Genomic DNA, 16,069 nt, shown 5'->3' on the forward strand with positions numbered 1-16,069 from the left:
AGCCTACGACCTCCGGTAAACCAGACGAGGTAGTTAACATCTCTCTCTCTCTGAACATGGCCCATTGCCCAAAAAGCATCACCCCACTCACTCCCCTGTAGAGTATTGTTCGAGTACTTTAATGACTCGTGGCGAAAAGTCTTGCCGACTTCAAGAAGAAGTGCTGGAAGAGTACGGATATCGAAAGTCTGACCTTTCGGCAAAACAAACTTTCACTGGTCTTGGTTCTTTCGGTAAAGTCACGTAGAAGGGAAATAATACAATAATAAAAATAAAACAATAAAATACAATTCTCACGACGTTTCGACCACAACGCAAGCAGCCGTCCTCAGGTGACGCTGTCTTCCTGACAGACCTGTTCTTCACATGAGGACGGCTGCTTGCATTGTGGCCGAAACGTCGTGAGAATTATTTTATTATGTTTTATTTTTATTATTTTATTATTTCCCTTCTACGTGACTTTACCGAAAGAACCAAGAAGATGAATCCCTGCAGTCACGAAAGCCTTAAATCGAAATTTAAACTTTCACCGTTATCGATTTAAAAATACAAACACGTAAATACATTTCTTATCGACAGACCTGTTTTTCACCTGAGGACGGCTGCTTGCGTTGTGGCCGAAACGTCGTGAGAATTATTTTATTATGTTTTATTTTTACTATTTTATTATTTTCATTCTACGTGACTTTACCGAAAGAACCAAGAAGACGTAAATATATATCTTGTTTAAACCCCCCTACCCCCGAACCCCCACCAAAAAAAACGTCCTTCAATCTCGTCCCGACTGCGCTGCAAGTGGCGTTCGCCTCGCCAGACGATGAATCCGCGAGGCCCCTGCGGCAAGCGGACATCACAGAGCTACATCTGAGACCCCCCCCAAAAACGAGGTTGACCCCTGCGTTGCACACGGTGGGGGGGAGGGGGGGGCTCTCCCAGGCCACTCCCCCTGCCACACGGAGCGAGCCGTTTATCGCGTGAAAGGCAGGCGTATACTCTTTGGTTCTTTCGGTAAAGTCACGTAGGTAAAAAATAATAAAATTGCTTGTGTTGCAATCGAAACGTCGTGATTGAATTTACTTTCATTTAATTTTTATTTCTATTTTTTTCACCCACGTGACTTTACCGAAAGAACCAAAGAGTGTGGATCCTTGCAGTCACGAAAACTTCAAATCTAGAAAGGCAGACTAACATTTTGAATTCTCGTTTTGCTGGATTTTAATCTAATTAAGTGCAGAACCAAACGCAATGTGGTTGTGTTGTTGCTCAGCCATTGGAGGGTCGGGCTGAGACCATCAATTTACTGCATGTGAGAACTTGGTTTAATCACTACAGAGTCTATGCGAACGCGTGGGTCTCCACGTCAATCTACGAGTCTCTACATACATCTATGCGTCTCTGTGCAAGTCGATGCGTCTCTGTGCGAGGCGCTGCGGTTTCCTATGTAAATTATGTAATCTGTGAATCTATTGTGAGTTTCGATGCAAGTCTGTGCGTCTCTACGTGAGCCGATGGGGTTCTCCGTTGTTAGTCATTGGTGATCGGGTTGAGATCATCGACTCACTCGCCCCGGTGTCATCACCCAGGGTCACACCCAGGGTCACACTCAGGCTCTCAGTGGTTGCCAACTCATGGCCGTATGAATAGAATCTTGCACACACACGCATAAAGGCAAAGATCCCCGTATAGACTGGACAGACTGTAGGGGCAAGTGCTGTTCGCGAGCAGCCCCTATGAAGGCCGGCACGGCACACGACACCACGCCCAGCCGCCTTTGTCTCCCCAGTGGCGATGTTTACACACCGCACCAGATACTCATTTGAGGCTGAGCCAACCTAGGGGAGGACCATGTTCAGAAAATCGTCACCGGTATTGGCCGTGGGCGGGAATGGAACCCGGGTCGCCAGGTTCGTAGCGCAGCGCGCTAACCGCCACACACAGACAGACACACAGACACACAGATAGACACACACACAGATAGACACACACACAGCCAGACACACAGACAGACACACACACAGATAGATAGACACACAGACAGACAGACACACAGACAGACACACACACACAGACAGACACACACACACACAGATAGAGAAACACGCGCGCGCACGTACGCGGCTTTTTATAGATTTTTTTTTTGCATCGAATTTTGTATTCCTCGTTTTTTTGCCGTCTCGTGCCCGCGGAGTGGCGGCGCAGCGGTGAGCGCACCGCGTCGCGAACCCGGCTGCCCACGCCGGGTCTGACCGCGGCTGTCCCGTTCCCGATCCCTGGACAGCCCGTCCACCGACCCACACCGATCGTGTGAGTCGGCGGTGAAGTGCGGTCGAACACACAACCGAGGGCCGACACGGCACGGGAGTCCTTGGTGGTGGTCTCCATGGTGATGATGATGACGGTGATGATGATGACGGTGGTGATGATGACGGTGGTGATGATGATGACGGTGATGATGATGACGGTGGTGATGATGATGACGGTGATGATGATGACGGTGGTGATGATGACGGTGGTGGTGAAGACGGTGGTGGTGATGACGGTGGTGGTGATGACGGTGGTGGTGATGACGGTGGTGGTGATGATGACGGTGGTGGTGAAGACGGTGGTGATGATGACGGTGGTGGTGATGACGGTGGTGGTGATGATGACGGTGGTGGTGGTGGTGATGATGACGGTGGGGGTAGTGATGACGACGGTGGTGGTGATGACGGTGATGATGATGACGGTGGTGGTGATGATGACGGTGGTGGTGATGACGGCGGTGGTGATGACGATGGTGATGATGACAGCGGTGGTGGTGATGATGGTGGTGGTGATGATGACGGTGATGATGATGACGTTGGTGGTGATGATGACGGTGGTGGTGATGACGGTGGTGGTGATGATGATGACGGTGGTGGTGATGACGGTGATGATGATGATGGTGGTGATGATGACGGTGGTGGTGATGACGGTGGTGGTGATGATGATGACGGTGATGATGATGACGGTGGTGATGATGATGACGGTGGTGATGATGATGACGGTGGTGATGATGATGACGGTGGTGGTGGTGATGATGATAACGGTGGTGGTGATGACGGTGGTGATGATGATGATGGTGGTGTTGATGAAGACGGTGATGATGATGATGACGGTGGTGATGATGACGGTGGTGGTGGTGATGATGGTGGTGGTGATGATGACGGTGATGATGATGACGTTGGTGGTGATGATGACGGTGATGGTGATGACGGTGGTGGTGATGACGATGACGGTGGTGGTGATGACGGTGGTGATGATGATGACGGTGGTGATGATGATGACGGTGGTGATGATGATGACGGTGGTGGTGGTGATGATGATAACGGTGGTGGTGATGACGGTGGTGATGATGATGATGATGGTGGTGATGATGAAGACGGTGATGATGATGATGACGGTGGTGATGATGACGGTGGTGGTGGTGATGATGGTGGTGGTGATGATGACGGTGATGATGATGACGTTGGTGGTGATGATGACGGTGGTGGTGATGACGGTGGTGGTGATGATGATGACGGTGGTGGTGATGACGGTGGTGATGATGATGACGGTAGTGATGATGATGACGGTGGTGATGATGATGACGGTGGTGGTGGTGATGATGATAACGGTGGTGGTGATGACGGTGGTGATGATGATGATGATGGTGGTGATGATGAAGACGGTGATGATGATGATGACGGTGGTGATGATGACGGTGGTGGTGGTGATGATGGTGGTGGTGATGATGACGGTGATGATGATGACGTTGGTGGTGATGATGACGGTGGTGGTGATGACGGTGGTGGTGATGACGATGACGGTGGTGGTGATGACGGTGGTGATGATGATGACGGTGGTGATGATGATGACGGTGGTGATGATGATGACGGTGGTGGTGGTGATGATGATAACGGTGGTGGTGATGACGGTGGTGATGATGATGATGATGGTGGTGATGATGAAGACGGTGATGATGATGATGACGGTGGTGATGATGACGGTGGTGGTGGTGATGATGGTGGTGGTGATGATGACGGTGATGATGATGACGTTGGTGGTGATGATGACGGTGGTGGTGATGACGGTGGTGGTGATGATGATGACGGTGGTGGTGATGACGGTGGTGATGATGATGACGGTGGTGATGATGATGACGGTGGTGATGATGATGACGGTGGTGGTGGTGATGATGATAACGGTGGTGGTGATGACGGTGGTGATGATGATGATGATGGTGGTGGTGATGACGACGGTGATGATGATGATGATGACGGTGGTGGTGGTGTCGCGTGCGGTGCAGGCTCTGGCGGGCATACTGGACACGAACGCCTTCCTGGACCGATTCCACAACTACATCCTCCCTCGCCTTCGCGGGGAGGACCGCGTGTGCCACTGCGTGTGCGGGAGGTGGGGAACTCGCGCACAGACTCGCATAACATACACGTTACACACAACATGCACACACCATGCAACATACACACAACATACACGTTACACACAACATGCACACAGCATGCAACATACACACAACATACACGTTACACACAGCATGCACACAGCATGCAACATACACACAACATACACGTTACACACAACATGCACACAGCATGCAACATACACACAACATACACGTTACACACAACATGCACACAGCATGCAACATACACACAACATACACGTTACACACAACATGCACACAGCATGCAACATACACACAACATACACGTTACACACAACATGCACACAGCATGCAACATACACACAACATACACGTTACACACAACATGCACACAGCATGCAACATACACACAACATACACGTTACACACAACATGCACACAGCATGCAACATACACACAACATACACGTTACACACAACATGCACACAGCATGCAACATACACACAACATACACGTTACACACAACATGCACACAGCATGCAACATACACACAACATACACGTTACACACAACATGCACACAGCATGCAACATACACACAACATACACGTTACACACAGCATGCACACAGCATGCAACATACACACAACATACACGTTACACACAACATGCACACAGCATGCAACATACACACAACATACAAATTACATACAACATGCACACAGCATGCAACATACACACAACATACAAATTACATACAACATGCACACAGCATGCAACATACACACAACATACAAATTACATACAACATGCACACAGCATGCAACATACACACAACATACAATTTACATACAACATGCACACAGCATGCAACATACTCACAACCTTCAACATACAAATTACATACAACTTGCGCACAGACTAAATATTCAAATTGCATACAACACGCAGCAAACAACATACACACAACATATCAATTACATACAACATGCAAATGACAAACAATATACACATTGCATACAACGCAAGCAAACATGCAAAATACACACAACATATACACAACAAACACACAGAGACATGCACACAAAACATCCACACACACAATATGCACACCATGCGTATAAACACGAATGTATGTTGAACTTTCTTCGCACCGTACGTAGCCAACCAACCACGCTAATCGGAGGTCTTCTCGGCCACAGAGATGCCCTTCCCTCCCTTCTCTATGTTTGCGAAACGTGGAGCCTTTTAAAGGAGTTTAAAACGCAGTACAAGTCGGCTATAGCGACCAATATTATCCATAATAGCGGTTGTTTTTGGATTAGATCGCGTAAATATAAATGCGTCGCTAAACTCGGCCACCACGTGGTCTTAAGGTGCACCTTTGAAAGGAACACGTGCGCCGGTTAGAAACATTAATGCTGCCCTATCTACGATCCGTGCTGGGTTTAGCCAGGCTGGATTGTGTGCGGTGCTCACAGATCCTTTAAAGATCTGAACAAAGTCCCATCGGTGAGCTCCTCCGGCAGGCAAGGCTGCGTTGGCTGGGTCATGTAGCCCGCATGCCCAAGCAGCTTCTGTTTGGCTGGGTAGAGGGGGCTAAACGGGCACGACACGGGCTAGAGAAGAGATGGAGTGATGAGGTTCAGGAGGATGTGGAGCTGAGTGGACTTGCCGATGACTGGTACCAGCGGTGTTAAAGTCGGCCTCGATGGAGGCTCGTGAAGGACGCTGCTGGACAGTTGGAGGCAGTCGCCCTCCAACAACAACGGAGGGCGGAGGAGCGACGCTCACAACAACGAGCGGAGCGCCGGGTGGATAAAATGCAGCGAGGTGGTACAGCGGGCAGCACAGGTGGTGCATCTGCCAATGATCTCAACCAGACAACGCATGGCACCTGGGTCTGTCCCATGACCTCCTCCCAGCATCGAGTCTTCCACACTTTACGTGGCCTCAAAGTGCACCTAGCATGGCACAAGTACTCTGGTGGCATGACTGCCACTTCGTAGGAAATGTAAGCTGTAGTCTACATGTGATCTGTATGTTATTGTGTGTCCAGTATACGTGCTATTATCTATCTATCTGTGTATGATCATATATCCCTGTGTGCATATCAGTAGGGGTGTGAGCAGTGTTGCAGTGGTTAGCGCACTGCGCTACGAACCCCGTGCCCTCAGTTAGATTCCCGCTCACGGTGAACATAAGAGGATGAATATCTGAACCGGTCCTGGGCCTTCCCTAGGTCGACTCAGCCTCAACTGAGTACCTGTTGCAGTGTATGTAAATATCGCCACGGGAGAGACAAAGGCACCCAGACGTGGTGCTGACCACCCACCCCCTCGTGTGCCGTGCCGGCCTTCATTAGGTGCTGCTCACTAACAGCACTTGCCCCAACAGTCTGTTACAGGCTACGCGGGGGATCTTTGTCTTGTTTCTTTCCTATTGTGATGGCAATGCGGCGGTGGTCGCTAAATGTCTGCTAAGGCAATTTCGGGGGATCTTTTATCTTTGCCCGCAGTCGTTCCCCGAAGTCCAATCACACGCCCTCCTCCGTTCCCGTCCGTCAGCTGATGATGCACATTCACAAATTGACGCGTGCAGCGCAAAGCCTCGTTTGCATATAGATGAGGAATAATTGGCCGGATAAGGGAGAGGGGACAAAACAAATCCATTCCTCGTCTCGGAAGGGGATGACAAAGACAAAGATCCCCCCCACCCCACCACTCCCGATATAGCCTCGAAGGTTTTTGCGCTGTGCGGCAAGTGAGTTAGCGGGCGGAATCGTCGAAGGGGAGACGGATTTCACGGTGGTCCATCCGGCAGGCCCCGGCGAGACTCCCACCGGCACCATCCCAAGCCGTGCGGCCACCGAGCGAGCCCCCAGCGAGACATCGGCAGGCTCGGATTTACACGGCGCGGAGAGAAAAACAATTATGACATGAATCTCAATTTTGGAGCTTTCGTGACTGCAGGAATTATTCTTTGGTTCTTTCGGTTAAGTCACGTATAAAGATAAAATAATAAATTAAATAATTGCATACTACGACTTTCAGAATTGCAACACAAGCAATCATCATCATCAGGTATAAACGAAATAGCAACAAAAATCTAACCAGAAAACTATAGACAGACACACACATCTGCCGATACGTATTCTCTCTCTGTGTGTCTTTGTGATGTCTGTCTGCTTGTGTGTCTGTCTATAGTTTTCTGGTTAGATTTGTGTTGCTATTTCTTTCTTTCATGCCTGATGATGATGATTGCTTGTGCTGCAGTCGAAACGTCGTAGTATGCTATTATGTAATTTATTATTTTATCTTTATACATAAGTGACTTAACCGAAAGAACCAAAGAATTATGACATGACCCAACCCCCCGACCCACCGCCACCGTCCCCCCCCCCACCCATCTCGTCACGTCATCCCGGTTAGGGTGGACCGACCGCAAATCATCGGCCGGACAACAACAAACGACAAAAATGTATGCTGCTAGATGATGAATCACCCCCGGCGCACGAGACATGCCCCCTCCGTTGTCGGCCCCATTTGTCGACGAGTGTTGGTCAACTATCGATTCGTTCGGGTGTTCGTTCATCGGAGCGATCGACCCGGCTTGGTTTGAAATGCAGGCGGTGCTTCAACAAACAATGCGAACACTCTTCTTGGTTCTTTCGGTAAAGTCACGTAGAAGGGAAGTAATAAAATAATAAAAATTAAACACAATATTATTTTATTACTTCCCTTCTACGTGACTTTACCGAAAGAACCAAGAAGATGAATCCCTGCAGTCACGAAAGCTTTAAATCGAAAAAAAATGTGAACACTTCTGAGGATTTGAAACAACACCGCCTCTGGGCTCTGGAGACCTCCTGGAGAAGATTCCAGGCCACGTGCCGACAACGATGGCGAACACGAGTGGAAGACTCTTTGACTTTTTGAAGCTATTAACATTACATTTGTTAATTGTTTTTTTACCCTTCTATCTGGCAACAAAACTGACACCTTTTTTTTTACAAGGAGTCATGTTTGCATAGACCACAATACCTGCAGCCATAATTGGCGTCATCTGGTCCAACCCATGTGAGACTAGGCTCTAAGGAAAGCTGTCTCGGGTGTGGACCAATCAACTTCAAGGACAGTGCATATATTATCAGAGTTGTGTTTTTTGTTTGCGTTATGACTGCAGGTATTGTGGTCTATGCAAACATGACTCCTTGTAAAAAAAAAAGGTGTCAGTTTTGTTGCCAGATAGAAGGGTAAAAAACCAATGATCATATTTTTTACTGGCAAATGAGGTTCCAATGGTGGATTACATTTGTTATCATGTTACAGTGCATTCATATCCGTTCTTCTTCCATTAAAAACGACAGTCCCATGTAAGTGTTAACATTTTTTTTGAGGCACCCTCAATCATCTCGCCTCGTCATTAAATAGATCAGCTAACGGGGTGTATCTCGATTAGCTATTGCCTGGTCACATAAACGTTGTTACGTGATCATCTCAATTACATACTCCCTGGTTTAACACATTACCAAAGCAGGGAAGGCCTTGCTAGCCTCTGCTGTACCGTTCCACGTGGCTCCACCACGCACGCACAGCGCAACATTTGATTGACCGATCGACTGATCGAACGAACGAATCGATGAAGGTGGTCGACAGTGGTGAGCGGAAGGGGTCGGGGTGTGACGTCACGCGACGTTGGTGAGCTGCAGGAGGAGATGGAGTGCTGCTCTCGAAACCCGTTCCTAAGTTCCGCGGGTTCCAGATCGAGAACTCACTTCCTCAGAACTCATTTTGGTGTTTAGTTTGTTGTCCTTCCGATTAGCATGGTTGGCTACGTACGGTGCGAAAGAAGTTCAACGTGCATAGGTGCTCGTTGACAGCTCTTGCCCCAGCAGCCTGTTCAAGGCTATATAGGTGATATTTGTCTTTGTGTGTGGAAAGTGCCTCCCACCAACAAAACTAAACTAAATTTCGATTTAAAGCTTTCGTGGCTGCAGGGATTCATCTTCTTGGTTCTTTCGGTAAAGTCACGTAGAAGGGAAGTAATAAAATAATAAAAATAAAACATAATAATAAAACGTCGTGAGAATTATTTTATTATGTTTTATTTTTATTATTGTATTACTTCCCTTCTACGTGACTTTACCGAAAGAGCCAAGAAGAAAAAAACTAAACTACTGTTTTTGCCAGGTAAGGACCCATTGAGCTGCTGTGTAGCTCTTTTTCAGAAGCGACCTGGCCACCACGAATGATAGCTCAGTGGCTTATCATCATGCGGAAATGTAGAGCAGCCAAATACTCTATGAATACTCTCTAAACGCGTGACGTTCATTCTAAATGTGGAGGGGGGAAACCGGAGGACCCGGAGAAAAAATCCGCGCGACCACGGAGAGAGAGAGAGACACGCAGACTCCAAATATACAGCAGCAGGCATCAGGGTCGAGACCGAACCCACGACCTCCTGTACACCAGGCGAGGTAGTTAACATCTCCTAGCCACTGTGATGATGATGAGAGAGAGAGACACGCAAACTCCAAACACACAGCAGGCATCGTCAGGGTCGTGATCGAACCCACGTCCTCCTGCATACCAGGCGAGGTAGTCAACATCTCACCACGGGGAGAGAGAGAGACACCGCAAACTCCAAACACACAGCAGGCATCGTCAGGGTCGTGATCGAACCCACGACCTCCTGCATACCAGGCGAGATAGTTAACATCTCCTAGCCACCGTGATGATAATGAGAGAGAGAGACACGCAAACTCCAAATATACAGCAGCAGGCGTCAGGGTCGTGATCGTACCCACGACCTCCTGTAGACCAGGCGAGGCAGCCAACATCTCACCACGGGGAGAGAGAGAGACACGCAAACTCCAAACACACAACAGGCATCGTCAGGGTCGTGATCGAACCCACGACCTCCTGTACACCAGGCGAGGCAGCCAACATCTCACCACCGCTGCACCTCTCGCCCCCCCCCCCCCCGTTCCGTGTGGTGCACGCAGGCACCATGTGCACTACGTGGTGCCGTACGCGGGCGACAGTGCAGAGGTGCACAGCCCCGACGGGTACGCGGTGACTCCTGCGCTGAGCAAGCAGGAGGTGGATCTGCTGCTGGGACTCACGCTTGGTCTGGGCATCAGCTGGCTCCTGCTCTGGCTCGACCGGCGCCTCACCGATGCGCAGCTCCGACAGCTCGCCGGTACCGCTCGGAACGGATTTCAACGTTTGTATTTGAGTCTAGATTTGAAGCATTCGTGACTGCAAGGATTCATATTCTTAGGTTTTTTCGGTAAAGTCACGTAGGTAAAACATTAAAATTAATTAAAGTAAAATAAAATAAAAATCCGAAACGTCGTGATTTTTATTTTATTTTACTTTCATTAATTTTAATGTTTTACCTACGTGACTTTACCGAAAAAACCTAAGAATAAGTTTGTATTTTTAGTGGTTTCGATACGGGTGCCGGACCGCCTGGTGGGATATGCGTCGTTTTGTGGTTCCGCTCGATCGACTTGCTAGTCAGCGACGTCGCGATCCCACCGTGGGCCGATCATCGCGGAGGTGTCCAATGCACATTTCGTCGTCGTCGTCGTTTTTTTGTTGTTTACACGTTCAATCTCTCTCGCGCTCTCTCGCTCTGTCTCTGTCTTGTCGTGCCAATATGCTCGAGTCGCGGCCGCATCTTTCCGGCACCGATCTCGTGTATGACGACGTTTCAAGTTTTCAAGTTTCATTTATTAGGTATAGCCTTGTGAGCCATTCGGCTCTTGAATCGGGTGCAACCGCAACAAACAAAAAAACTAAAACATGAACAAGAAAACATCTTAAAGTGACTATGTGCAAACAGAAAATCCAAGAAAAGACTGCAAAATATTGCGGAAAAAGCACCGTACACCAACCCTGTGTGCAAAAATCCTCGAAGCTGTTCTCTGTCAGGTCTTCCTCTCTTTCCTGTTAACAGTGCCGGATTAAGCTAGTTTTGGGGCCTGTGGCATATGTTATAAAGGGGCCCTAAAAAAAACACTTAAATATTAAAAACACATTTTTCTAACTTGCATAGTAAAGTAATTGTATCATTTCTATTTGCTATACAGCCAGATAATACGACAAATCGCTAACCTAAAACACCCAGTCGTTCATAAAAGTCGAAGGCGGTATAGTACTATAGTAATAGAGCAAGTTCAGAATCATTGAACCGGAATTGATAGCTTGAAAGCATTTAGCGCGGGGCCCTTGAAAGTGCGGGGCCCGTAGTTACTACACATGTAGCTACTACACATGTAGCTACTACACATGTAGCTACTACACATGTAGCTACTACACATGTAGCTACTACACATGCAGCTACTACACATGCAGCTACTACACATGCAGCTACTACACATGCAGCTACTACACATGTAGCTACTACACATGTAGCTACTACACATGCAGCTACTACACATGCAGCTACTACACATGCAGCTACTACACATGCAGCTACTACACATGCAGCTACTACACATGTAGCTACTACACATGTAGCTACTACACATGTAGCTACTACACATGTAGCTACTACACATGTAGCTACTACACATGTAGCTACTACACATGTAGCTACTTCTGCTACTAGGATAATCTGGCACTGCCTGCTCCTTCCATTTGTTTCGAACAGCAGCATCACATTTCATGTTCCTATCGTTGTGCACCCTACACGTGCGTCCAAAACGAACTACATGTGCTTGACTAAATTGTCCCACAGATGGATTTACCGATTTAATAATTAACTCGTTGACTGATTGATGCGCTGTTCATTTGACGGATCGATGGCGCATATTCTGAACTAATTGACTTACTGATGAACTGCGTGACTCGTGGGTGGACTAGTCCAGGGGTCGGCAGCCTACGGCTCCGGAGCCGCATGCGGCTCTTTACGGGCTGCTTCTTGACGATATGTACGTATGAACAGTATGTACTCAGATGCATTGCGGCTCTTGAAATACTGAATTTTGTACCGAATTGGAAAGAAATGGCTCTTCTTGTTATTTTGGTTGCCGACCCCTGGACTAGGCCGTCCGTCGTTTTGTGTTGGAACGGAGCGCACACCGTGCGTGATGCACGAGCGACCCAGACTCGCGGCTCAACACGCTTGCAAGGGCGCCCCCAGTGGCAGCTTTCCCTGCGCGGTGACCAGCTACGTGGCCTCGTTTTTTGTCGGACGGGATACTTTTTTCATCTTGGTTCTTTCGGTAAAATCACGTAGAAGGGAAATAATAAAATAATAAAAATAAAACGTAATAAAATAATTCTCACGACGTTTCGGCCACAACGCAAGCAGCCGTCCTCCCCGACAGACCTGTTCTTCACCTGAGGACGGCTGCTTGCGTTGCGGCCGAAACGTCGTGAGAATTATTTTATTATGTTTTATTTTTATTATTTTATTATTTCCCTTCCACGTGATGACTTTACCGAAAGAACCAAGAAGATGAATCCCTGCAGTCACGAAAGCTTTAAATCGGGAAACTTTTTGTGCCTGTCCCCCGCCGTCGATGCCGGGTCGCGGTGGACTACGTAGCCTTGTGACGGTTTTCGCCAACGGCGGCGTCCATCGGTACGAGGAGAGACGAGCAAAGACGGCGCATTCGGATTTGCAGATGTCTTGGAGGAATGTGGGAGAGGCACGGTGATGCTGCCGCCGCTGCTGCTGCTTCTGCTGCTGCTGCTGCTTCTGCTGCTGCTGCTTCTGCTGCTGCTGCTTCTGATGCTACTGCTGCTGCTACTGCTGCTGCTGCTTCTGCTGCTGCTGCTGCTGCTTCTGCTGCTGCTGCTTCTGCTGCTGCTGCTTCTGCTGCTGCTTCTGCTGCTGCTTCTGCTGCTTCTGCTGCTGCTGCTGCTTCTGCTGCTGCTTCTGCTTCTGTTGCTGCTGCTGCTTCTGCTGCTGCTTCTGCTGCTGCTTCTGCTTCTGCTGCTTCTGCTGCTTCTGTTGCTGCTGCTTCTGCTGCTGCTGCTGCTGCTTCTGCTGCTTCTGCTGCTTCTGCTTCTGCTGCTTCTGCTGCTTCTGCTGCTTCTGCTGCTGCTGCTTCTGCTGCTGCTGCTGCTTCTGCTGCTTCTGCTGCTGCTGCTTCTGCTGCTGCTGCTGCTGCTTCTGCTGCTTCTGCTGCTTCTGCTGCTGCTGCTTCTGCTGCTTCTGCTGCTTCTGCTGCTGCTGCTTCTGCTGCTGCTGCTGCTGCTGCTTCTGCTTCTGCTGCTTCTGCTGCTTCTGCTGCTTCTGCTTCTGCTGCTTCTGCTGCTGCTGCTGCTTCTGCTGCTTCTGCTGCTTCTGCTGCTTCTGCTGCTTCTGCTTCTGCTGCTTCTGCTGCTGCTGCTGCTGCTGCTGCTTCTGCTGCTTCTGCTGCTTCTGCTGCTGCTGCTTCTGCTGCTTCTGCTGCTTCTGCTGCTGCTGCTTCTGCTGCTTCTGCTGCTTCTGCTGCTGCTGCTTCTGCTGCTTCTGCTGCTTCTGCTGCTTCTGCTGCTGCTGCTTCTGCTGCTTCTGCTGCTTCTGCTGCTTCTGCTGCTGCTGCTGCTGCTGCTTCTGCTGCTGCTGCTGCTGCTGCTTCTGCTGCTGCTGCTGCTGCTGCTTCTGCTGCTTCTGCTGCTTCTGCTGCTGCTGCTTCTGCTGCTTCTGCTGCTTCTGCTGCTTCTGCTGCTTCTGCTGCTGCTGCTTCTGCTGCTGCTTCTGCTTCTGCTGCTTCTGCTGCTTCTGCTGCTTCTGCTGCTGCTTCTGCTTCTGCTGCTTCTGCTGCTTCTGCTGCTGCTGCTTCTGCTGCTGCTTCTGCTTCTGCTGCTTCTGCTGCTTCTGCTGCTGCTTCTGCTGCTGCTGCTGCTTCTGCTTCTGCTGCTGCTTCTGCTTCTGCTGCTTCTGCTGCTTCTGCTGCTTCTGCTGCTTCTGCTGCTGCTTCTGCTTCTGCTGCTGCTTCTGCTTCTGCTGCTTCTGCTGCTGCTTCTGCTTCTGCTGCTTCTGCTGCTTCTGCTGCTTCTGCTGCTTCTGCTTCTGCTGCTTCTGCTGCTGCTGCTGTGCCCCTCGCCCCGCACAGGGACAGCTGCCGCTGGGGGTGCCCGGCCGCTTCTCATCTCATCCTACACACCGCACGGGCGGGGTGGGGAGCGCTTGCCATCTCTTTATTCTGCCCCCATCTCCCCCTCTCCTCCCCGATCCCACCTCCCCCCTCCTCCTCTCTCCTCCTTCACTCTCCCCCCTCCTCCTCCATCCTCCCCCTCTTCTCCCCTCCTCCCTGATCCCCGCCGCCTCTTCACCTCCCTACCCCCTCGTCCTCCTCCTCGTCCCTCCTCCCTTCTCCTCCATCCCTCTCCACCTCCCCTATCCTCCATCACCATCCTTCCTCCTCTTCCCTCCTCCCATCCTCCCCCCTCCTCTCCTCCTCCCCCCTCCTCCCCCCTCCTCCCCCCCTCCTCCTCCATCTCCTCCTCCCCCCCCCCGTCCCCCCGTCCCCCCTCCCCCCCTGTGTGAGTAGCCGAGGCGTGGCGATGGCTCTCCTGCCGCTTCACCCCCAAGCGCCGCTCCGTGGGCGGCGGCGGTGGCGGCGGCAGCGGGCGGCGGCACCGCTACCACGCGTTCCCCCGCGACGACGATGACGACGACGAGGAGGACGACTCGGCGGGCGCCGGGCTGCTCGTGCCCGCAGGGGCGGGAGGAGGAGGTGGAGGAGGAATCGGAGGAATAGGAGGAGGAATCGGAGGAGTGGGAGGAGGAGGAGGAGTGCTGGCGCCCGCCGGGAACGCGTTAGGGCACGGCCACACGCACGCCCAGCAGCAGCAGCAGCACGGCGCCCACGCTGGCCACGAGAACTCGATGCACTTTAAGCCGCGGCTCTGCCACCACAACGGCCACGCGGCCACTGGCAAGCGGCTCTGAGCCACGCGCCACCGCAGCCGCAGCAGCAGCAGGAGGAGCAGGAGAAGGTGCGCTCGTCTGGGAACGGCGAGGTGGGGAGGTGGTGTTGGATCAGGAGGTAGTGGAGGTGATGGTGGAGATTGGGAAAGTGGTGAAAATGGTGGAGGTGATGGTGTAAGAGGTGGTGAAGGTGGTGGTTGTTGGTGGCGGTGACGGCGATGGATGTAGTGGCTACGGCAGTCGTGGGCATGGTGGTGCAGGTGGAGGTAAAGGTGAGGATGGTCGTGGTGATGGTGGAAGAGGTGGAGGGTGAGATACAGTTGGTGGTGTTGGTAGTGAAGGTGATGATGTTGGAGGTGGTGTTGGTGGCGGTGATGGTAGCAGTGGTGAAGGAGCGAGGGGAGGTGGTGATGGAGGAGGGGGGGGGGTGCTAATGGTGGTAGCAGATTGTGAAGGTCGTCAAGGAGATGGTGGAGCTGACGTTGGTAATTGTGGTGGTGGTGGTGGTGGTGGTGGTGGTGGAGGAGGAAATGATGAAGGAGATTTTTGGTGGAAATTGATGAGATATTGGAGAAGGTAGAGGTGGAGGAGGGGGGGGGGATGATTGGAGGTGGATGAGGTGACGGTGGTGATAACATGGCAGAGGTGGTGGTGGCAGTGGCGTTGTATGGTTAGATAACGGTGTCAGCGGCTATAGTCGGTGGGTAGCGGGGATTGTCGTTGTGCGGAGCGGAGGTGGAGGCATCTGTTGGCAATTGGTCGAGGAGCTGGTGGCAGTGACCACTGT

At 50.7% G+C, this 16,069-nt stretch overlaps 1 protein-coding gene across 1 annotated transcript; it reads left to right on the forward strand.

Annotated features, from left to right (window-relative positions):
• Positions 1–4,237: 4,237 nt before the first annotated feature.
• TMEM240 (transmembrane protein 240) lies at positions 4,238–15,621 on the forward strand. Its single transcript, XM_078611271.1, has 3 exons — positions 4,238–4,413; positions 10,412–10,608; positions 14,903–15,621. Exons 1-3 carry the CDS (start codon positions 4,238–4,240, stop codon positions 15,301–15,303), a joined length of 774 nt encoding a protein of 257 aa, XP_078467397.1. The 3' UTR covers positions 15,304–15,621.
• Positions 15,622–16,069: the final 448 nt, after the last annotated feature.

This window comes from Lampetra planeri, chromosome 36 (assembly GCF_965212315.1).
Source record: "Lampetra planeri chromosome 36, kcLamPlan1.2.h2, whole genome shotgun sequence".
Taxonomy (NCBI): domain Eukaryota; kingdom Metazoa; phylum Chordata; class Hyperoartia; order Petromyzontiformes; family Petromyzontidae; genus Lampetra; species Lampetra planeri.